The following is a 23,997-nucleotide window of genomic DNA, read 5'->3' on the forward strand; positions in this document are numbered from 1 at the left end:
TAAAGGATACAGTTAGATACAGTTTTATTTTTTAGTTTTCTCTTAAAAATACAATAATTTCTTATGAAACTTATAAAATGTACAGGAAACTAAAACATTTGATTCGATTTGTTACAAACAAAATAATCTGTTACATAATTTTGAAAATAACATTATTTTTTTGTCGTACTTAAAATCTGTTCTTTTAGCTAAACATGGTCATAAAAGTCAGAATGATAAGACAAAAGGGATCAGGCAAATAAATCAATAAAAAAATAATATTAAAAAAAGAGTATGGTGCACACGACGATATTTTTCTTCTCTTCCTGCACTTCCCCTCCCCCTTCCCTTCATTGAACTACATCTTTCCCAATCTTGCTTTTGTACAGAAGAAAAGTCCATCAATAAAAAACCTTTCTATCTGAAACTGCATGGTAGAAATTTACCATAAGAAAGCTAGCATATGATTATTGCTCAGTCGAGATTTTTCTAAAGAACTACGAAAAAGCATTTCTTCATTTGAGCGTGTATTTCTCAATAATCGAGACAATTATCACCAGTGCGTATAATCTTTCTAATATAAAATACAATATTTAATATAAAACCGCAATAAAGTAAAAATGTAAAAATGCAAAGTGTAATAATTAAAATGTAAAATAATATTTTAATAATGTTTGTTTCAGTGGTAGTACAAACTAGACGACAAGCCGCACAAGCGAGCAGGATATCGCCACCGATTGACGACGAGCGCAACATAAATCCGGAAGCAGAAAATACGCAGCCGAACCCATCACCGAACCGGAATACAAATCGACGTGTCGCATCCACGCAAGATGTAAATCGGAAACGTCGCGGAAACCTGCCTAAGGATGCAGTAAATATTTTAAAACGCTGGCTCAACGAACACAAACGGAACGCATACCCGAATGAAGCAGAGAAAGAGGCTTTGAGCAATCAGACAAAGCTGTCAGTTCTTCAAGTGAGTACCTTTTTTTTTTTACATATTTTGTATATATGAAGAATTAATTAATACCTAAAAATCCAATTTTCCGATTTTAATCTTGTATCTTGCTATACCTGTGTAAGCAATCAAATATTACGGATATTAATTATCAAATAGTGAGACAAATATGTCAGATACAAATGAATTTCTTTCTCACGATTACAAAAGTCGAATATTCGATGAAATATGTTAAAAAAGTAATATATTAAAAATTATTGTTAATATAACGTGACAATTTAATTATATTAAAAAAATGACATTTTTTTATCTTAAATATGAAATTAATAAAAGTGACAGTTATATTAAAAAATAACATTTTTTTCTTAATATATCTGTCATTTTTAACTGTCAATTTTTTTAATTTTTAAAATTTTTTTAAATATGAAATTTTCCAAAAGTTGCTTATGATTTTACATATATGCAATCGGGCATTATCTCAAGACAAGTACAGCATTGAAAGAAAAAAACACGCGATTGCCAAAAAATTCCTATATTTCCTCCATATTTCATCCATCTTGTGAATGTAATTTTCAAATAGTTTTCGCGTTAACTCCTATTAATTATATCGATGTAAAAAAGAAATTCCAATGTCACGAAAAAAAAAAAATATTTTATAGATTAATTTCACCTCATCAGTGCGCTAATGATATCTATATTCAATTTCGCAGGTATGTAACTGGTTCATAAATGCTAGGCGTCGCATTTTACCCGATTTGCTGCGTGCGGCTGGAGAGGATCCTCTTAATTACACGATATCACGTCGTGCTCGTCGCGGGATACAACAAGCCGTGCAATCTGGCGGCCCTTTGCGACATGGCCGAAGAACCCCCCTCGAACCAATTGGAGAGAGTTCGAGACACGAAAGGAACTGGGAGCTGGGCGTCGGAAATTCTAGGACGGATTTTGAGGAAACTGCGTATCAGTAAGTACCTCTTGATAGATGCGATCAATTTTATGTATATTCTCACGAAAGCTGATTTTTCTTCAATCAAGAGCTAAACATTTCACCGACTCGACGATGACGACAGACATGTGTGAAAGCACGAAACGAAAATGCCGCTTAACCGCTTATCCGCTAATTTGCTAATCCGCTAATCTACTAGCAATGACGAGCTTCTTTTTTTTTTTCTTCTTCTTTTCTCTTTCTGGAGAGTTAAAAAATAAGGGGGTTAGATTATAAGTGTGCGAAAATGCTAGATGTATCATTCAAGATTTGCGTACGCAGAAGTGAGGACAGTCGGAACGACTATGAGAGCAGTCTGAACGACTACCACAGCGAGGAGGAACATCCTTTGATACGGTGGCCCAACGTAATCGTTCGTCCATATGCCGAGGCTCAAGTCGAGCAATTAGACGGCGACGCTATTTCGCATCCCTATACTCGGCGAAGGCAAGTTTTCAATCGATACACAACAGCTGGGCTGGGTTTAAAAACACTACATATTATTTTATGCTTGTTGTTCATCGAATAAGGATAGAATGATACTTGGGTACACTCGTGTGTTATTTCAGAACGCATTCTTGTGTGTGAGAAATATAAGTGAGAGCCTTGCAACTTGTAAAACTGTTTGTTTGTAAATACAAATCCTCCATCGGTTTTAAAATCTTCGATACACTAAGCTACAATCGTCATCTCCTCTGAAACAATAAGATAAATGATTTATGAGATTAACAATCAATTAAAAAATATTAGGATAATTAGGAAATAATTAGGAATAGATGGTTTCGGGTAACATATTCAATCTATTATACTGCAAAATCATATATATATATATTTGTTATCATGCAAAATTAGTGATTCCATACAAATACTTGTACTTTGCAAAATTAATTGCATTCAGCAAAACATTCATTTAATTATTGACAATTATTGACTGTTTTCTGTGCAGAGATTGAATTGTATTAAATTTAAATATAAAAGAATAATCCAATCTCTTAACACAGAAAACTTCTAATAATTTTAAAATAAATATTCTGAACTCAGTTAATGATTCCATAAATACTTGTGCCCTGCAGAATATATCTGTGAGGGTCGTGCAAATAGCGGATATAGCAAATACATTACACGAAAGATACTGAAATCTCAGTCGAAAATATAACAATTTTTTATTTACATTAGTTAAAAATTATTATAATTACTAATTATTTTTTAATTCATTGGTAATGTTATAAATTTTGGTTACATTTTTTAATTCTTTTTTTTTATTTAATATTAATACTAAAAATATACAAGATGAGTTTATTCGGTCAACAAAGTCTATTAAATTTATAGACTAGAATAGGATACATAGAATATCCCATAATAATGATTTTTGCCATAAGATATTAATTTAAGATCTGTGAGTAAAACTCTTTCTAAAAAATAAGCTAAGAAAATGATTTTGCTAAAAAGATAATGCTCTTTCTAAGAGAAGTTATAAAAAAATTAATTTTTCAAAAGAACCATAAGTTTTTTTTTTTAATCTGAGAAGACATATATATATATATATATATATATATATAAATATTGGTTAATAGTAATACATAGTGGTAACTTGCTTCATTATTACGAAATATAGTAAGTCCTTTGTAAAATGACTTGCATATTTATGGGATATTCTGTATATAGATTCAGATTTCCAATTATTAAAACATTTTATCAATTTCCTTGTCGCTTTGCAGGAATCTAAAAGTCCTTTACACAGTTTTAATTTGTCACAATGAAAGGAAATACAGATGTTAAGTTTTAAGAATAATGAATTAAAAGTAATATTTTTCATTGTGCAGAAACAACATACAAAATGCCGAACCTGCATACTGGAGTGCTCCTCGTGAGCATCTACTGACCGCACCAAGTGTTCAACAACACATCGAATTACAAAATCGTGGCCTCTCATCTCGCAGTTTAGAAAACGCATATTTTCATCAACACAATGGTGATACCTTCAACATGCTTGTGGAGCTTGCTGTAGAAATGCCATACGCCATTTCACCTTCTGGATCGCCATCTCATAATCAAGCACCATCAGCGACACCTTCACCCACTTCATTGGCTGTTCCATCACCATTGACCGAATAAGATTTATCAGAGTTGTCATTATTGTTATTGTTTGTATTATTAACAGTGACTGCTCAAAAATCGACGACATATAGAAAATTTCCATGAAAATTGTGTATTTAAGTATATTATTATTAGGTCTCTTTTTAGGCATTGTCACTGGTACATTATTCAAAAATTGTGTTCCTCAACAAATAATGTGATTAAAGAGTACAATTTATATGTTGAATATTTATAAAAAGAAATAAAAGGTAACATTTTTGCCACAAAAAAAATACAAATTTTAATGTTCCAACGACAAAGTCTAAAGTTTTAAAAAAATAATATGTTCTCAAAAGCATAATTTTTACAGGAATTTTCTGTAACGATAATATTAAACTTTATTATAATATCTACAAGTTGATGAGACACAATTATATCATTATTTTACATAATTTTGGTGTTCTACACTCCAATGACGTTTTGGATTATCGTAGTTATCCTATTTTCGTTTATGTCCCTTTATTATTATGTTTATGTTTCAAAAATTTTTAAATGTAACATTACAAAATGTTTTCTATTTACCCTCGCAATTCGCATTTACTTTAAATAAACGCACGCGGAAGACATCAGGACAATGCATTTCGTACAAATTGCGTTCTCGAAAAATCATCTCTTATATAACTTTGCGAAAAATATAACATTGAATCGACAAAAAACAAATACAATTGACAAGACCAGTGTTGCGCTTAGATAATTTAAAATCATCTAGATAAAGATAAAATAAATTACATTTAAACTTATCTTAGATAAAATAATGATTAAAATTTAAATTTATCTAGATAAAAGATAAAATGATGTGTCACTTCTAGATCTAGATAATTTTAAAATAAAATCTTTATTAAACAAGATATAAGATACAAAAACAATATTTTTATAAAATTTTTACTATTTATTGGTTAGATAACGTAAGTAAAGATGCGAAATATAATTAATACGCTTCTCGATATAAATGATTTATATTATTCTAATCACATAGCCAGCACAATTGAATAATGTTTGAATAATGTTCATTCAAAAATATTTGATACGAATTAAATCAAAAAATTAATTGAATATTTATATATAAAAAGTCGTAATTATTGGCATTAAATGATATCTGTTATGACTCGCAAATGTTCATTTTTATTCAAAGATTAGATCAAATCTACTTTAAATTACTAAGATAATTTGCAATACTAAGATAATTTGCAAAAGATACACTTATTTTATCTAAGATAAAGACGAAGATAATAATCATCTAGATCTAATCATCTAGATAAAGATAAAATAAAGCCATTTCTTCATCTAAATAATTATCTAGATAATTTTATATAGATAACGGCAAACGCTGGATAAGATACAACTTTATATATAACAACTTTATCATATATAAGCAATTTGCTTAAAAAAAAAATACATTTTCTTAGAAAAGAGAATGTAAGAACCAAAGACTTTCTTAATTTGTTAACGCTAATTACAGTAATAGTTAAATGTTGTGTTAATCGATAGACAATAGGTAGTATAACATAGCAATTGTTTTGTCTTAAATATTACAAGAGACGATTACACGAGACTTAAAGTAAAACTCATATCATGATGTCGATTCATAATTACACACATGCAAATGTGGATATGTGCGAATGATCATGTATCAGATCAAAATATTCCACTGCATTACGAAAACTATGGTTATCATAACATTATGGATAATCAACGTGTTCGTGGACAAAGTTGTTAAACGTAGTACAACTGAAGTTTATTTTACTATGACGTAATCTTGTTATCATAGTAATAGATAAAATAATAATATTTTACGCAAAAGAGTTAGAAGATTTCTTTTTCTTGATTAATTTTTGTTTTAAATTACAATTATTCGGCAACTGTTATAAGATGTATTTGATCGATTTTTATTCAATGAAATTCCTAAAAGTATTCTTTAAATAAGAATATTTTTAAATAAGAATATTTTGGAAATTTTTAAATTCCTAAAAGACAGCTTTAAATAAGAATACTTTTGAAATCAAAATCTTGAAATCTCTAATCTACCATAAAGTAGGGAAAATATCGAAGAGTATGATGTTTAATACCATTTTATTAAGATATGCAATTTCCTTTCTCAAATAAAAAAAACCCATCACTCTATTATTTGATGAAAATAACTTAAAATCAATCTTATTTTTTTTATCTTTTTTTAATGATGCCGACATTTGCATGATATACATACAGCAGAGAAGGTTTGGAGTCATTAAATACTGCGAGAGTGACGAATCGTGGGGTCCTTATCTCTGTTATGACACAAATACACATACACTGCACACATTTTACACATGTAAAACAATTTTTTCTTTTTAATTTTTTCTTTATTTAAAGAAGGAAACTGCGTACTTTTAGAAGAATGTCTTGTATCATATTGATCGATCATAATCTTTGATTTTCTCCTTACTTTATGATTAAAAATTTTAATTTTGGATATTTCAATTGTATCTTATAAAGCTATTCACACTTCTAGGAATTTAAATTGAGTAAAAATTCAATCTCAAACGCATCTATACTAGAGGCTTTTTGACTTTTATAATCAATTTTTTATTGTTTTTTAAATTATTAATCGCTGGCAAGAAGAGAGCCAAATGTGAAAATGTGCTTTTAAAATGCGATTTGTTGTAAAAGGTAATTCGTGTCATATCAAGAATTTCGAATCCTAACTTCAGATACTCCTTAATTTTTTAACAAATTAATAAATATAAAAATTTTGAAGTTAACTCGATTAACCATTTGGCAGGATGACAGATCTCAAGGAAAAGAGAAAAAATCAAGAGTAAACTAGAGTATAATAGAAAAAAAATTAAGTAAGAGTAAGATAGAGTAATAAATGATAGTAGTAAATAAGAAAGTAAATGATACTGAACCCGGGTACTAATCAATGCGAGTAGGGCCCATTTGATCACGTTGCAATTGATCACCTGCCACTCATAGCGTTTGAACAAAGGAAAAGCTGCAGACACTGGCCGCTGTGAGTGGCTGTAGTGCAATCGCAACGTGAATCAAACGGGATGCTCCCATCAACGTTACTGTTCACTGCATCATCGCGAATAACGAAAGAAAAACTTAATATTGGAACATCATGATGATTTGACTTTTTTCTCTTTTGAGATCTATCATGTCAAGTAATAAATCTATTCGCTAAATTTTTATATTTATTATAAAATTTATATTAATTTGTAAAAAACTAAGGGGTGTCTGAAGTTAGGATTTGGGATTCCTAATATAGACACAAACAACTATCTTTTGCAAGAAACTGTATTTCAATTGCGTGTTTCCACTTCTGATTCTTCCCTTGCCAGTAGGTATAGTTTAAAATGAGCAAAAATTGATTAAGGAAAAAAAAATCTAATATTTTTGCGTAGAATATTTCATATTAGATTAAGTATTCGGAATGGATTTAGGTAGAATTATTCTTAGTTATTTTCTAGATTTCTATTGTTTTTTTTAAACAAAAAAAAACAGAATAATTCCAACCAGGATCTATTCTGAGTACTTTCATTATATATCTCTTGGTCTCAATCTTCTGCCAATCCGTCAATCGATCTGTCAATCGATTTTCTCATGCCAATTTTAATTCAAACTTAGTCATGAATTAAGATTCAATCAAAATATTCATGGAATCAAATTGAAAAATATAGTATTATTATGCACGAAGATATAGTCTCCAAGAAACTTGGACTTGTTTGTATATTTTTGTTAAGAAAGAATCTCTTTCAAATGGAAAATTCATTTGGAATTCTTTGGAAAATTCATTATAAGAAATTTATAATTTATTATATCAGAGTATCAAGTATAAGTAGATCAAGATTATAATTAATTTTTCAAGCTAATATTCAGAGAGATATAAATAAGTAATAATATCATATTTTTCAATTCAGTTCCAAATAGACTTTAATTACACTGCCAAATAACGAGCCAAGTGTTTCCCGACTTTTTCAGTAAAATGCCCGTTGTTACCTTCTACATTGAATGTTTGGAGGATTAATCGAGATCCAAGAGAATTTTATTCGATGAGCATTGTACAATAATGTACAAAATTTACAAAATTGTACAAAATTTATTAAATGATTGTGCCTTTTGGCGCTGAGGGCGCACTAGCAATTTCTCGATTACGCAATGATTTGTTTATTCCAGAATAGACCATTGTTTTATATGAAATCGCGCGCATTTAATAACGCAGCTTGTATTTTTTTCTATTATGGCATTCTGGAATTATTTGATAGAGCAATTTTGTAATGTGACGAAAGATTGCTAATGCACGCTTGGCTTTAGGTTTAGACTAGTCCTAAGGGACATCTTTTAGTTTGTAATTACAATCATTAAGCGGATTCTTCGCCGAAGCGACTGCGACGAAGTGTGACGAAGCAAACCTCTTATCGAATTTACATCGATCGAAGTTCCGCAATGCGATCGCGCGTTTCCCACTCGTTATGATATCTTCGATCTCGATCGGAATTTAGAAATATTTTCCAGAAAAATATAAGATATCTCTCTCTTTCATCAGCCAATTCATGAGCCAATCATTAAAATATTCGGTGTTTGAATGCCCTATGACAGTTATGACAAAAAATATAATTTTATGATTTGATTTCAGCGCCGACGTTTATTGCTTCTTCTTCTTTTGTCCATTGCGAACATTTGAGAAAAATAAACATCGATGCTGAAATTGATCTGAAAATTATAATTTTCTGCCGTCCACTGCTCTATGAAAAAGGAATTGTGTAATAAATGCAATTTTTTTTTTGTACGCGTGTTTGAAAAACGAGAAGAATGCGCGATCGCAATAGTAATAAAGATTGTTATTTTGCGCTAAAAAGAACGGAGTGCGACTTACTTTCCTCAGAACTCGAAACATTATAGTACTTAGATGGGAAAAGAGAAGATTTTATTGCACGTTCCCGAAGTGATTTTTTTAACGAGTCTGCGTATTGAAGTCGCTCAAAATTCTCGCAAAATTGCAGGATATTTTTTTGTTTTCCTCTCGCCATCCTGAATGGCGAGAGGATCTCCAATCACTCTGACGATTCACGCGACGAGTCAATACATCATATAATTCTCTATCTTATGTCTTGAACATCTTATGTCTACGAAACTACGAGACAAGGATTGCACTGTCAGTATTGAAAATGCATAATGCGTTTTACATATATTATAAATTTACAATACTTGACAGTGAATATCGGAAAGCGGCTGAAATTGTTGTAGTTGACTTCCCAAACGACCTAAAAACTAGAATCGTAAAAGTATCTGATCGATCTTAGTACAGAAGATGATTGCTGCTTCGGAGTTCTTTCATCACATTTATATTATGACACATTTTCATATTTTAGCTTTTATTAGCTGTGCCAACCTGTTAGAAGCCAGTCAAGCAGTTTCACTCTCCACGCTGATCAACATATCATTCTATTCTTGGACAATAACTAAACAAACGCGCAAAATAGCCGATTTATAAGAAACAATATACCGGTTTTAAGTTTGGTTTATACACATACATAAGTACAAAGAAACATAGATACGAAGAATGAAATATACCTGTGCCATCTGAATTTGGTTGTAATTTAATTCCTAGCCTATGGTATAAAATATTAATTTATAATTAATCATATACTTTTAACGCATTTTCTTTTTTCTTTTATTTAAAAAAATCGCAGACGTTAGACTACCAAGTTATAAATCATTTGATCAAATACTTGATTTTTTTCATTTCTTCTCGTATGATTCGATGGCAAGAAGATCGATCAAAGCATCTCGAAGTCATTAATCGTTACGTGACCAATTATAATCGATAATTCAGGAGTGAGTTAAACATAAAAAAATTTTCGTCATTGTTAACGGTAATCTTTATTATGCTGTAACCGTAACTACCTTTCCCTCTTTAACCCCCCTTTTTCTCCTTTTTTTTTTCTGCGACGTTTATATACCGTTATCTTCGTAGATGCTTTGATTTTCCCCTTTTTCATTCCCCGATTGGCTAGTTCTTTCATTTTGCGTAACGTCTGTCTTCCTTTTCCGCGTGTGTCTCTTCGTTCTCTTGTTCTCAGTCCGTATTTAGATCTAGAACAGTGACGGCTCATCCGAGATAGATTCACGCGAGCCGTCACTATTCCGGGCGATCAATCGCACATAAAAAAATATATATATAAGATAGTCTTAAATCGAGACCGATATATACATTTCCATATGTAAGCAAGAATATTATAACTTTCTTAGAAAAACTTTTAGTCTTGATTTGATTGAATTTGTATTGATGCAAGTATAAACATTTCCATATAAATTAAAATATTTTTATACAGAAAATTTTTCTTGAGTTGAGCAAAAGTAATACTTGCATCAATACAAATTCAATAAAAACTAAAATTTTTAAAAAGATTATATTTTTGCATATGAGAATATTTGATTTAAGACTAGAAGTTTTTTCTGTGTTTTATCTGAATTTTACAGATCGTCTCGCAAGTACATGAATCGCGATAAGATCAAGATGTTGTCACATGATCATGTCATTTTGATTGAAATTTTGATTGGTGATAAAATTTCAGTCACCTTGTCTTTATCATGACAATCGCATTATTTGAGTTTAGAAATTTCGACTCGCGCGCTGGAAGATCCTGAGACTAGACGAAAGTACAAATTCAAGATTTTTTTCAGTTTTAACTTTCCGTTAATTTCATCGGTTTATTATACTTTTTCTAAATTAATATCTGAAACAATTTCGTCGTTTTTTTGCATGAGAGACGAAAAGTGTGATCGAAAACAATCGGAGATGGTATTCTTGAACGATAAACTGCAAACGATGAACGAAGATCAAGACACTATCAGAATATTGTTATAATTTTGTATTTATTGTATTATATTGTATTATATTTCTCCAAAATTTCGTAATCGACATAATATATTTCAATTTAAAAATCTCGATTTTAAACGGGACCAACACGAGTTAGGGATTCAATAATCAAGGGTAAAATAATTGTTAACAAAACGCAGGATAATTCTGCCCGGACAAAACACATTCGTTTTATTTAATAATCCAAATAAGGCTCGATTATCCAGAAAATGAAAGAAATCAATAAAACAAAAACGTAAAACACGGGTCAAAAATAATTTTCTACTATTTTTTCCCTTAATTCAGCTTAAGCTCTGCAATTTGTAGAACACATCGTCGAAAATTGCAATTGTCGAAATTATTTTTTATTAATATTTATTCTTATTTCGCGTTTTTTTTTCTTTATAAAACATTTCCTTGTAAAAAAAATGAATTTTTAAAGAGTGAGAAAATATTTCTGTCTATTTTCGGATTTCCCAGAATTAAAATCAAAAATAAAATCAAAATGTAATGAAATATAATATTCCAAAATCTTACATCAATATTGATATTTAAAAAATTAAAAAATGTTTTATACTGCTAGTTTCTGCCAAAACATTAAAAAATTTATATTGTAGTTTTTGTAAATGATTACCCGGAGTAGCTTCAAATTAGGTGGAACCTTTTTTTCTGAACATTTCTGAATTTAATTTTAACAACTGTCATACGACTATTTATACTTAGCTTGTCCTGGGATTTTCTAGTAAAACATATAGTGGAATTAAAAATTCATAGGTGGCAGCACTGCCAGAAATCGCACGTGCGGCAGTTTAAAATGAGACGAGGAATCGCGAGTGTTGTTATTCTGTCTTGGCAGGTGCGCGAATCGAGTCCGATGCGCTACGTTTGAGGCATCGCGTCCGCGAACAGACGAAACAGAAGTGAAAATAAAGTATTTGAGATATTAGAAAAAAAAAAAATACGATCTTTCTTTTTCTTTATTTGAAGTGCCATAATCAATGAACGTTGAAATTGATAGACACATAAGTGTGTGAGTAAAATAAAAAAAAAAAAAAAATGTTCGCCAGGAAAAAAAATATGCCTTCAACGAAAAAGTGGCCGGCTCAGATTCACGCAGGAACTTGCAACTTGTGACCTTCCTCTTGTGCCGAAATTTTTCTTCTGAGGATCAGGCAGAGTGAGACAGAGTTGCGATCAACGGAGGATGGATTCATCACTTTCCACGAAAAGAGACCCTTTGATATGATAAATCGCGAGCAGTAGAAGAAAACGTCCGCGTTCCGGTCTGTCGCCCGTTCTATTTTTCACGGATAACAATGCCGCGGCACGTGAGGTGACTGCACGCAAGTGCGCTCTGTGTCGTACTTTTCTCTGTCCTTTTTTTTTTTTTTTACCCTTCCCTTCTTTTTATCCTCCCCCTAAATCAAGCGGGATCGAGGGTAAAGTGCTCAACTGGACATGTTGCGACGATTCACCTGCGAGGAGACATCGCGTTACGCCGAGCCGCGGCTCTGTTAATCAGTGTGTATCAAAATTACCCTACATTTCGTCCCATCGGCGGATCCGTCCGCAAAATATTGCACCTGCGGCTGAATAAAAGGTAAGATGTTACGCGCGTGTTACGTTAGCTTAGTCACGTCAGCTTACAATTAGTTTCTTCCTCTTCCGATGCTATTTATCCGCACGTTTAATATTTCGTAAAGTATAGAACTTTATCTACTTATTCATAAAATTTCTTGCGTTAAAATTGTTGAACTCTTATGACATAAAAAACGAAGAAAAAAAAAGAAAGGAGTTATCTTTTCTATAATTTAAAAATTTCTCCATTTGTCATGATATATATGTAAATCAAATTTTTTCCTCAGATTCTTTTCTTTGAGTCCATTTGGATCATTTTGAAAATTTTTTTAATAAGTATTATTTTTGAGTGAGATTACTCGCATTGGCATACGTATTTCAATTTTATTTTCTAAAGCTGAATAAAGAGGAGGGAGAAAGGAATATTCCTTTAGCACCATTTTTTCATCCTAGCAACAAGTGGTCACAAAAGCACCTCCTCTTTCCTTCCTCGATGATGTCAAGTTTAATCGAGCATCAAGCCTTTTTTTTCGCCTTCGGACTTCTCCGTCACGTTGCTGTTTAGTTTTTTTCTACGTATTGCTATTCGAAAAAGTGTTCTCGTGATGACGGATAGGTGGTTGCCATGATCGAACGCCGGTTTTGCTGGACGCAAGTGAACGGGTTAATCTCCGTGGTTAAGCACGTGTAGTGAATACGCGAGGCTTATGATTACTGATCGACGAGTCCACATGGTTACGCGTGAATAACGGTTGCGTGTGCACATTTTCACAGTGTATGGATATTTTCTAAAACCAAGCCCATACAGCACTGATAAAATTAAAAAAGAACATCGCGAAACAGGTCTAAGTCCGTTCTGTAATATTCCGTAATAATCGCAAGATATCCGCGATTTTTGTTCTTTCAGAAATCTTACAGAAAAAACTAACTGAAAGATTCACAATCTTGTTGAAATATTATTGAAATGGCTAAAATTTTTTTATCTACATAAACATTTGTTTGCATATCTAAGATTTGTACGGTAATCGAAATTTTTTTAGATTAAAAATTTCTGTCAGAATTCTTTTAAATAATTCTAATTTTTAAATTCGAAACAATTTTCGATGAATTCTGACGAAAAATTGTATATATATATATCTCAGATCAATATCTTAAAATTAATTTTTCAAAAATTTTTAATTTTTTTATGTATCAAAAACTCTAGACATTTGCAAAATAAAGCTACTAAATTACTCAAAGAACTGTCCAAATTATATCGAATTTCGATGAGAACTCTATTTTTTTAAATTTAAATTTAAAACTATTAACAATCAATGAGCTGAATTTCTAAAAATAAAGAAAGCAAAGTATTTGAGTAGGAGCCTTAAAATTGTCTAGTAGCCGTTGATAAAATCGAATGTTGTGCTAATTTATACTAATTATAAACTAGTATATTAGATATATTTATCAATTGCTATAAATCAAAACGATGAAGTCAAAAGTCAATAGTGTCAAAAGTCACGCTGAAAAGCAAAATACCTTTAATCGTTATGTTGACGAAATCAAAAGTAACTTATGCAAAGCTGGCACAAGTTAAATATGTATTTATCTGTTGTATAGATAACTGATATAAAAATAAATGTTACTTTTTCCTCTCAGGGGAAAGTCTTCGAAAGATCTCTCTAAAGCTCTTATCGAGCAGCATCTAATTGTTAACCGTTAATTGATCAATATAAAATTTTCTGATCAGTTCACTGATTAGGAAATTCCTAAGCGGTTGATGTATTAAAATCACAGTATAATCAAGGCACTTTGTGTCAATATCTTTGATCTTTAGATTTCACGTTAACCATTCTTCTATATTATAATAAGTGAAAAAGTAGAGTCGGAATAAGAACAATAAATGCCCTACTTATGCTATATTTATGATTGCTTATAATTCATCTGTGTACTGCTATTATATATATTTCTATCATGTTTAATTTCATTGAGAATACCTAATAACATGATTTGCACGTGCAAATTCATACAAAATCACATTATGTTATGCTTGGAACGTTTTCGTCTCTATCCTTAAAGAATAAGAAATATAGAACTGTAACCAATCGGATGGAGGAATTTGAGCACCTCCTCGTTTTCCTCAAAAGACCCGCGGCGATTACGCTCCGACAATTTTGGCCATTTAGAAAGGCCTTAGACCGGGGCGTCTCCCAACTTATAGTCCCAACTGTTAGCCCTTATAGAATTCTATATTATCCCCCCTATTCTATATTATCCCCCTCTTTTGGACCCGATTTTTTCTGGATTTTTTTTTTTTTTCAGTTTACGGTATCAATCCTGGACAATTCCAAATGGCTCGAATAGCACCATTGTTTATGTCTATAATTGTTTTTCCTTTTCCAATAAATTTTTCACATGTTAATAATTAATATTGGTTTTAGTATTCAAGTACAAAGTGCGTAACACAGACCACAATTTAGCACAATTCTCAGAATAAATTGATCCTAGATACGAAAGACTAATTTCTAACAGGTTGCAAATCATCACGTTCGCTTTCGTCCGAATGTGCGATAAACGCGATATATACGAGAGAAATAGGATCATTGACCGTTACATCAACTCCCGATAAATCTTTAGACCGGAATGATATTACACCGGAAGTACGATTAAAAAAGATTACATCATACGCTGATATCCGAGAGTGTATTATCGGAAGATTTCAATAGAAATTAAAATCCACCTAATTTCCGTATATCCTTCGGCATTACATACATTTTTTTTCTTTCTATAATAATAATTACGACATCCTATAATAATTACTTCGACTGGATTTAATTGCCCGCTCAGCAAAACAACCGCACGTGTCGTTTACACTTAGAAAGTAGCTGACCGCGAGATAATTTCTTTCCGATACACGTGGCTACACTCACGGTAAATTAAGTCTACGACGTGTAACTCCAAGTGAAGGAAGAGAAGGTGGCAATGGTTCTTTGATTCTTGACGGATAAAATCTCAGTCAAGGAATAATCCTATTGACCCGATCGAAACCAATATTGGGGATGTAGAATTCTTTTTTTTTTTTTCTTTCTTTTCGTGAAAAGAAGTGAGTGTGCGATTCTTCAAAGTACGGAGTATTATAACGATACTACCGTTAAGCATAAGTATAGGAGGCACTAGGTCAGGAATTCGCTGCATTTTGATGCGAAAGAACATAAAATGTGCATCTGTACGTATGTATGTAGATGCAATAAGATTGAACGCGAGGGGGTTTCTCCAGTTGCAACGCGTTTGCAGCGAAACCGTAATAACGTTTGCGTTTATGATTGAAATCGACTCGCGCCGCAACTCAACCGATTTTAGGCGCTAAACTTAATTCGGGAAAGGTTAACGAATCCAGCGAAATTTAACGAATTAACAGGAGGAGGTGAGCATCGATTTCGTAGGGCAGTCGTGATAATTTCTAGTTTGACAATTTATAACTTTTTTTAATGTTAAAAATACTGATATTCGATATTCACGCCAATTATCTTTCCCGTTCCTCATTTCCTATCTTTCCATAATGTGCGATGATTGATCTCAGAAATGAGACTAATCTGAAATTGTTGAATTTTTAACGCATATATAGAGTGCTTCTTAAATAGTTTACTGATATAGCAATATTTCTCATAAAAAATTACATCTAAAAGTCCTAAATCTTTTTTCTATAATGAATAATAAAATAATAATTATTGAGAAAGGTTAATCCAATCAATAGGCCATCCTTTGGACGGCCTATATGAGTAAGTCACTTGATGGTGTGCGTGAACACTATTGGACGTACACGAATGAGCTATCTTTATCTCACTCACATATGCCTCAATAGCGCTCAAATCAATCAACGCCAATCTTTTAAGATTTATATCTATGATGCCAGAAATCCGAGACTTCAGACAAAGAAAAAATTAACCAATCATATTGACCAATTGACGAATAGCAAATGCTTGATCAATTTTCCCTTTGTTCGAGATCTCGAAGGTATTTTTAGCATTGTGGACAAAGCTTAAAGGACCAGGCTAATTGGATTGGGCATTATTTAAGAAATATTCTATATATATTCTATTCACAACATGTGTTATATAAAATTTTACTTTTATACGTATTATTATGTATCTTCTAATCAAAGATTGTTGATTATACTGTATTATTTTTGTACGATAAAACATATCTACTCGACGTCTGGTTTTATCTTTCAACTATGCACTTCACATCACTTTTATACTTATCTTGTCATTATGAAAAGTTTGTTATACAGATGATTAGGTTTGTGTAATGATTAATGTATGATTTTATATAACTGAACGTCATATGTATTGAAGAGGACTCAAGCAAAAGTTAAAATATGAAACTTTCGTTATTTTTTTTATCAAGATAAATTCTTTTACATACATATATCTATCTGCTTTTATGGGTATTATTTTTAATTGTTGATGAAATCCGTAGAATTTTAACTTACTTCTGTTTAAAGTTCTGTTTAAAATTCGTATTCTTTGAGAATAAAAATTTCTTTCAGAGAAAGAATCTTCGCATCACCGATGTTTAACGGTTGTTAACATTATTACCAAATTTCATTACTTTATTCCGTCCCTTCCGGACCAGTGGAAACCAGATTTTAAAATTGATCCGGTTTTTACGAGGTAACTAACGGTGCCTCGTTAAAAACGCACGGCTCGCGGCCGATATCAGTACCGGGACCTAATTACCGAGGCTTAATTTAAAATACATCGACTGGCCAATTGCGTGAGCCCTCTTTGCGGATACGACACGGCGTACATATCGAAATATGGGGGTCAATACATATTACGTATTCTGCACAATGCGCTTAGCGGTCGGCCCACCTTCTTTCCTCTTCCAAACTTTAACTCTCGCCTCGCGCTAAACAATGTGGGCCAGCATTCACCACCGATCTAGATCGAAGCAAGTCGATGTTTCCGGCACTTCCGTTGATTTCTAAAACAAGATAATGTGCAAAAACGTTATTTTTTAAATTTCTTTCTCTCTTTTTTTTGAGGGTGATGACCGGTCAACTACGATGAATGTACGATGAATATTTGTTACAATATTCGAGGCACGATTGCTTAAACCAGGTTAAATTCATAGTCAGATTTTAAAATACATTGTGTGATATGAGTAGCGATCTTCGTTGCTTTATATCAGATTTATAATATCAAAGCAATTGTCGATTAAGGACTATATTGATATATTTTATCTTTAAGTTTAAGAAGAAGATTGTGTCTATGTTATCAGCATAAAAAATTGATTTAATTTCAAATAAATTATAATATATGAACTCAGATTTGAACAGAACTATCGAGGCTCGTAAAATGAATAACTCGTGTTGAATATAATGAATGAATGCAATGCGACGAATGATGTACGGTATATACAAGCAAACATGACTCACATTTTTCCAGGGCAAAGCCCGGTCGCCTGGTTTTCCTGGTTAACCAAAGGTGGTTTTGCAGTCCATTATACTGTTATACACTGATCAAAGAGGGGCTTCTCCCCAATAAGCCAAAGTCAAGTGAACCCGGACCACACGTCATCGCAAGTAGGAAAATCTTATGTAAAAAGATGAATTGATTTAATAAAACTATGCTGTGCAAGTCTAACTTTTTATAACTAAGTGCATTTGATTAAGAAATTATCTGAAAGTGATTATTGACACGTAAGAAACTTTGTAGATATCATTATTATTGCAGTAAATTATGTGTGAAAAATCTAATTTGCATTTACAAAATATATTTTAATAAATTTGGTAAGAAAAATTATGTTGCTATTATATCAAATATATCTATTGTTTTACATATATACAAATTTTCAACAAATAAGCTGAAATAATTTTCTCAATTAATCAAAATATAATTATATTTAGCTTGTTTTTAATAATGAAATGAATAATCTTTTTTTTAATGTTATCATTTAATAAATGATTAAAAAAACTAAAAAGTGCATTTCTTTAATAAAAATTTTAACTTAATATTGTAAAAAGTTATTAATAATATTCAGATTATATTCATTCTTCTATTAGATTTCTTTATTTGTTAATAAAGTTAACTTTTGTCTCAAAGCATGCAGATAGCAATTTCATGGTAATTATGCTTTTTTGTATATAACCTCAAATATAATTATTCTCTTTTCTAACTCTTAATTTTAAAACATAATTCTACAACATAAATACGTAATGATTTAACATGATTTGATATGATATATGTATTATTTTAACACATAGTAGTCATTTTATAACTAGCTATATCCATAGGCCAGGCATTCTGTCTTTCGAGAATTTTCGAGAATTTTTGAAGGACATTGTGAAGAACAGCCAAGTATAAAATGACTACAGTCTGCAATGTGTTATGATAATATACATACATTGTATACATCAGGTTATGTACAAAAAAGCACTAATCTAATAGAGAAGAATCTTAAATATTAGAATGAAAAACACAAGAATTCACATGATTCGTTCACAAAATGTTAATTTAAAAAAAAAAAGTATTTTTCAGAATTTATTGTCAATTTTTGCAACTAAGTTGATTTCATATTTCATTAATTTTAACTGAATTTAATTTAAAAAAAGCTTACCCCAATCCTGATTACGATAATCGACACGTAACAAAAGCGCGCAAAAGAAAACAATGGCTACAGCAGGTGAAAAGGGGGTTATGGTTTTCTTTAAGACACTCTATCCCCTTTATTGAACTTTCTAATTGGCCAAATTGCCAAGTGCGATACTCGTCCCGAAATATAATTAGGTGAAAATTATTTTGTGCGCGTCGTACAGGGTTATCTCTTTGCGTTCGCTCCGGTTTCTTACGGGAACAGGATGTGAATCGCCGATGATGATGACGATGATGGACAAATTCATTCGTTGTCGCGAAAATATTTTCCTGTACGACCGACTCCAGGTACCTGGTGATATCGCCAGGTACCGTAATTCTCGTCACTGCAATATATAATATACGCACGCATCGACGCGGGATTTATCGCAATGAATTTCGCGGGATCTGTCGTGCGGCCTACTTGAAACGTCGGTGTTGCCATCAGAAGGATGAAAATTATTATACGCGACTCCGTACGTTTTATTCGCAAATAAGACGATTAATCTAACCTGCGGTCCTCCATAGTCGCCTGTGGTGTCCACTAGCCTTCTCTGCCGATTAGCAAATCTATTAATTTCTTCGAGAGATACATCTGACCGTAGCAACAAACTCGAGTGTAAGAAAGCTTTTAACCGCTCTTATTTGAAATACTGTTTATAGGTCTGTTTGATAGTTGCCTGACAGTTGCGCAGAATGTCACGACAAGGTCTTCTACTATTGTTCGCTTTGCTTATGCTGAAAGAGTCTGTATCAACAAAGGAGAACGCAAAGGAGGAGCCCTCAGAAGGCGAGTCGTCGCCGCATCACAGGCAGAAGAGGGTTTTCTGGTTCACGAATGATGGACGAATCGCATTACCACCCGGCACCGTAATGACAATTACGCCAACATTAGCGTTACCCTTCGTTCGGCATCCACCTTACGGATTCCTCAGTAATATGACTATTAGTCTACCGTTCACGAGTGAGTACATTACCGCGCGATACATGTAATTGAGTTTAAGAAAAGAAATTCGAATTTCATACGAAAAAAGTTCCAAAGAAAAAGAAATTTCATACTATTTTATTTTTTTTATTCCAGTTGACTTCGACAAGCTGGGCCTGACAGACAATGAAAATCCATACGGTGCTCTACCACCGAGTTTCGACAGGAAATTAAAGAGTCGACAGGCCGGGATGATGATGGCGGACTTCATCGCGGCATTCATTAAACGCAGATTGCACAAGCGAGACGTGACGGAGATGCCGAGAAACGCGTTCCACGGCGGCGAGCGAGCTTTACTCTACGGCACCGCCGAGGATATGTTAACTACACTGGGAATGAACGGGAAAGCCTGTTTGTTGAGAGCAATCTGCGAGGTTCAAGGACATCATTTAAATAATTTTGGACTAATCGGTGAAATGCTGAAGCTATTCTTCACGTAAGTTTTTCGATTTATCGATTTCTAGCAGAGCAAGTTGAACTCTTGAAGAGTTGTCGCACCATTCATGTTGTAGCATCATTCTGTCTTTTATAAATGAAAGCTAAATAAGTTAAGTATTTTTATGTAAAAACGTGTCAGATTAAATCGAAACATTATATTTTTAGTGCTAGCCGATCGCCGTTCGCGAATCTCCTCAAGGAATATGTCGAGGCGGAAAATCGTGGGAAATTTCACGGCGAATGCTGGCCGTATTTCAAGGATTGTCCGAAATCATTATTCCTGCCATCTACCAACAAGTATCAGTTAGTTAATTAATTTATATCAATTTTAAATTAAATATCAATTTAATCTTAATTTTAGTTTGATTAGATTATTTAACTAATTTATTAACTAATTTACATTGACTAGTTTTGGATTTTGTTCCCGGAATCGATTGTTTAAACGAATTTTCATGAAAGTTTTTATAAATTATGATAAGATTAGAGTCACACTTTCTCAGCACAATAATTAGTCAAGTCTACAGTACATCTTATCTTAGAATGCTTACTATAAATTAATAAAAAATGCTATTACGCTTTTCAGGAAAGATTCGATGCATGAAGAAGAGGACGAGGAGGACGAACATTGGAATCAAATCTCCAATGATCTCGACGAGGAGCCTCTCACGAGGATATCAAGGAAGAACACGAAGGATACTGTACATCCCATGTAATTTTAGTTAAATTAAAATATGTTGTGCCTCGCGATACAACAAAATGAAATAGTCGGTTCGCCTTAAGAGAGAGGAACCATGAAAAGAAGAGCCAAGAACTCAGAGCAATGTCTTCACCAAATCACTTGTTTATTATTATCACTCGTTACAATGTGATGATAGATACGAGGTCGGATTTAACTTATCGCGTTTAGACGATACAACTTATTTTATTGTCTCTAATTTCTACTTGGGCTTAAGCACGATTTGCTCGGACCGATCGTATAAAATATTTTTCGCAAACTCGACACGATTTTCGCGATTTGCGTCAACTTTCGGTAATGACCAGGTAATGAACCTTATTTGGCACGAATCGATGTCCTTTAATATAATATTCTGATTTCCGGCATGATAATCGGCGCTGTAATGATCGCGTGCGGTCAATGTTCGCATATTGCTTAAATCTGCAATGACTTGCATTTCTTGAATGGCGTGACAATGTGAATTAACTAAGATTACAGCACTCGATTACAACAATGTGTCAGAAATCACGATTAACGTAACTTGATCGAATTACGAATTTTTTTTACGTAAAAGAACTCCCGAGGAGTTCGTAAATAGATAATAGAAAGTATTAATATAAAGAGATTACCGTGATCATGATACCGTGATAGGCTGAAATATTCGGCCGGAAATGCATATGTATGTATTATTACATATATTCGTAGCATTCGAACACGAGAAACTGCCAAAAGTTTGGCTAGTCGCCGGCATTACGCCGGTAAAACACATGGCACTAACGGCCGTTGTATTTTAAGTATTTCATATTTATTTGTACAGCGTGAGAACATTTTGATTTAGCCATATAGCTACGTGTACGAGACAATAGTACACGATGGCACGGAATGTAATAAAATATTGAATTCGCGAGCGCTTGTGTGATTATACAGGAATGAGTAAAGTTGAATGAACGTTTCCTTCCACATATGTACACGACATAATTTATTAATTTAATTTTTATTATATTTCTTGTAAACATATATTTCTTGTAAACTAATGTATATATAGCTGAATTAGAGAGAATTTATCTGAAAATTGCGGCTAGGAATAATTATAATTTAATTTTTCTTTTATACAATGTTAGACATTATTTTAATCTTGAACACGAAATTTATATAAAGTTTCTTTATGAGATTTTGATCTTGGCATCAGGTATCAAACATTTTAAGGATAATATTCTGTACAATGATTTAGCACATTTAGCGCATTTAGCACATTTTACAGCAAATGTAATTGAAGATTCCAAAACAAAACACCATGTTGCCATAATACAAATATAGTAATGTGCATTTAGCTGTTTTATTGCTACGTGAATGTATAAATGAGCAATTTACAAAATATTGTAGATGAGTGTAAAATATAAATAATAATTATAATAAAATATATTTTCTACAAATATGGCTTTTTTCATGTTCTTCAAGATGATTTTTTTGTATACAAATAATATATACAGAGAAGGAGAAAAAGAAACATTTTCTTTTAAAAAAATGTTAAGAAAAATATAAATTATAGTCTGCTCATGACGAATATTTAGATTAAGAATGAAATGTTTTTGAATGTTACAATGTTATATTCAAGGGACACATTGTTAGCGTCATTCTATTTTTACTATTAAATAATTTTCTTAATTAATCAATCACACAAATCCACCACAAATGCACCAATCCAAGTAACACGCGATTGTCATGATGAGATCAAAATGGTATTATTTTGTCTGAAACTTTATCACTTTTTAGTCAAAATTTCAGTCAAAATGACATCATATAACATCATCTTGACAATCGCGTGTTACTTGGAAAAGAATTCTTTTATTTAACAATTAAATACATCAATGCGTTCCTTCACATTCGTATAAATATTAAATACTCTGCATTATTGTTATCGATCTTGATCATATATATCCATACAGCACAAAGACAGTTTAAAAGACATCTTAGAAACGTCTATAAATGCTCGAATATCTCTAAATGTCTCTAAGTTTTTTTTTTATACATTTGTACTATATGGATACGTTTATATACGTACTTATTACTGAAAATCATTCTCGAAAACAAACCCTCGACATCCATTAAAGGTACCATATTAGCATCAGGCCCATTGCCTATATTCAAGGGCACGTCATTAGCCTAAGGGCAGGAGCACACACTTCTGCATAAGGCATAATGCATAACGCATAAGAAAATGAATCAATCATAGTCCTCCATTTCTACCCTCACAATGGAAATGAAAGATTCCGATTGGTTAATTTTCTTATGCGTTATGCAGAAGTGTGTGCTGCGGCGCGGCCCTTAGGTTGGCGTCCCATGACGCCATGACGATTGATCACTAGCTCTATGCATTCCGTTCCATTGTAGATTTCCGTACCATGGGAGCCTAATCTCATCATTCTATCTTTATTCATTGGATGTAAATCAAGGATAGACTGATGACGCTGATGCTGATAGTTTGCTCCATGAATGCTTCATTTTCATTAATCCCTCTCGCCCTCCTGCTCCAATCAGCGAACGTAACTTACATCGGTAAGACAGGTTCCTAATCATCAAACACATATAATGTCAACGTTTAATTACTCTGTTCAGAACAACGAGCGATGATTTTTCCACTTTAGATCTTCGTTTTTACGTGAAAAGACATCGATTTGACACATTTTTGTCAAAATATGAGAGAAGAACTCTAAATTACGTATTTATCGCACGAGGCCCTCTCTACTTTACCGATCGAATGATTA

At 32.3% G+C, this 23,997-nt stretch overlaps 2 protein-coding genes and 1 long non-coding RNA gene across 11 annotated transcripts in view; 2 read left to right on the forward strand and 1 right to left on the reverse strand.

Annotated features, from left to right (window-relative positions):
* LOC105433218 (uncharacterized) overlaps positions 1–9,628 on the forward strand; it is a 30,259-nt gene extending 20,631 nt beyond the window's left edge. For 3 of the 4 annotated variants that reach the window (XM_089071132.1, XM_089071129.1, XM_089071131.1), the window contains 4 exons: positions 663–958; positions 1,651–1,904; positions 2,208–2,372; positions 3,749–9,628. In XM_089071132.1, the coding sequence (XP_088927258.1) occupies positions 663–958; positions 1,651–1,904; positions 2,208–2,372; positions 3,749–4,040 (1,007 nt within the window). In that variant the 3' untranslated portion in view covers positions 4,041–9,628. The remainder of the gene's footprint in view (positions 1–662; positions 959–1,650; positions 1,905–2,207; positions 2,373–3,748) is intronic. The other variant, XM_089071130.1, reaches the window with a different exon arrangement.
* Positions 1–23,984, reverse strand: LOC105422288 (uncharacterized). 5 transcript variants are annotated; one of them, XR_016138022.1, is made up of 5 exons: positions 19,607–19,681; positions 17,900–18,056; positions 17,334–17,445; positions 3,772–10,863; positions 1–2,620 (listed from the first exon to the last, which is right to left on the reverse strand). It is a non-coding gene; the product is annotated as an uncharacterized LOC105422288 (long non-coding RNA). The 5 variants fall into 5 exon arrangements; XR_016138020.1 differs by lacking the exons at positions 1–2,620; positions 3,772–10,863; positions 19,607–19,681 and adding an exon at positions 23,295–23,984 and having other exon boundaries at positions 16,528–17,445; XR_967238.3 differs by lacking the exons at positions 1–2,620; positions 3,772–10,863 and having other exon boundaries at positions 16,528–17,445; positions 19,607–19,686.
* On the forward strand, positions 19,791–22,665 carry LOC105422287 (uncharacterized). Of its 2 annotated transcripts, none has more exons than XM_089071140.1 (4): positions 19,791–20,058; positions 20,176–20,515; positions 20,683–20,820; positions 21,101–22,665. In XM_089071140.1, exons 1-4 carry the CDS (start codon positions 19,791–19,793, stop codon positions 21,228–21,230), a joined length of 876 nt encoding a protein of 291 aa, XP_088927266.1. In that variant the 3' UTR covers positions 21,231–22,665. The 2 variants fall into 2 exon arrangements, with proteins under 2 accessions (XP_088927266.1, XP_088927267.1); XM_089071141.1 differs by having other exon boundaries at positions 20,683–20,814.
* Positions 23,985–23,997: the final 13 nt, after the last annotated feature.

Source organism: Pogonomyrmex barbatus, unplaced genomic scaffold (assembly GCF_055798465.1).
Source record: "Pogonomyrmex barbatus isolate J1 unplaced genomic scaffold, ASM5579846v1 scaffold11, whole genome shotgun sequence".
In the NCBI taxonomy this organism is placed as follows: Eukaryota; Metazoa; Arthropoda; class Insecta; order Hymenoptera; family Formicidae; genus Pogonomyrmex; species Pogonomyrmex barbatus.

Coding starts and splice junctions, on each gene's coding strand:
- LOC105422287 (XM_089071140.1), top strand. CDS start 19,791: ATGTCACGACAAGGTCTTCTACTATTGTTCGCTTTGCTTATGCTGAAA. Junction 20,059..20,175: donor TATTAGTCTACCGTTCACGA/GTGAGTACATTA, acceptor TTTTTATTCCAG/TTGACTTCGACAAGCTGGGC. Junction 20,821..21,100: donor CCATCTACCAACAAGTATCA/GTTAGTTAATTA, acceptor TACGCTTTTCAG/GAAAGATTCGATGCATGAAG.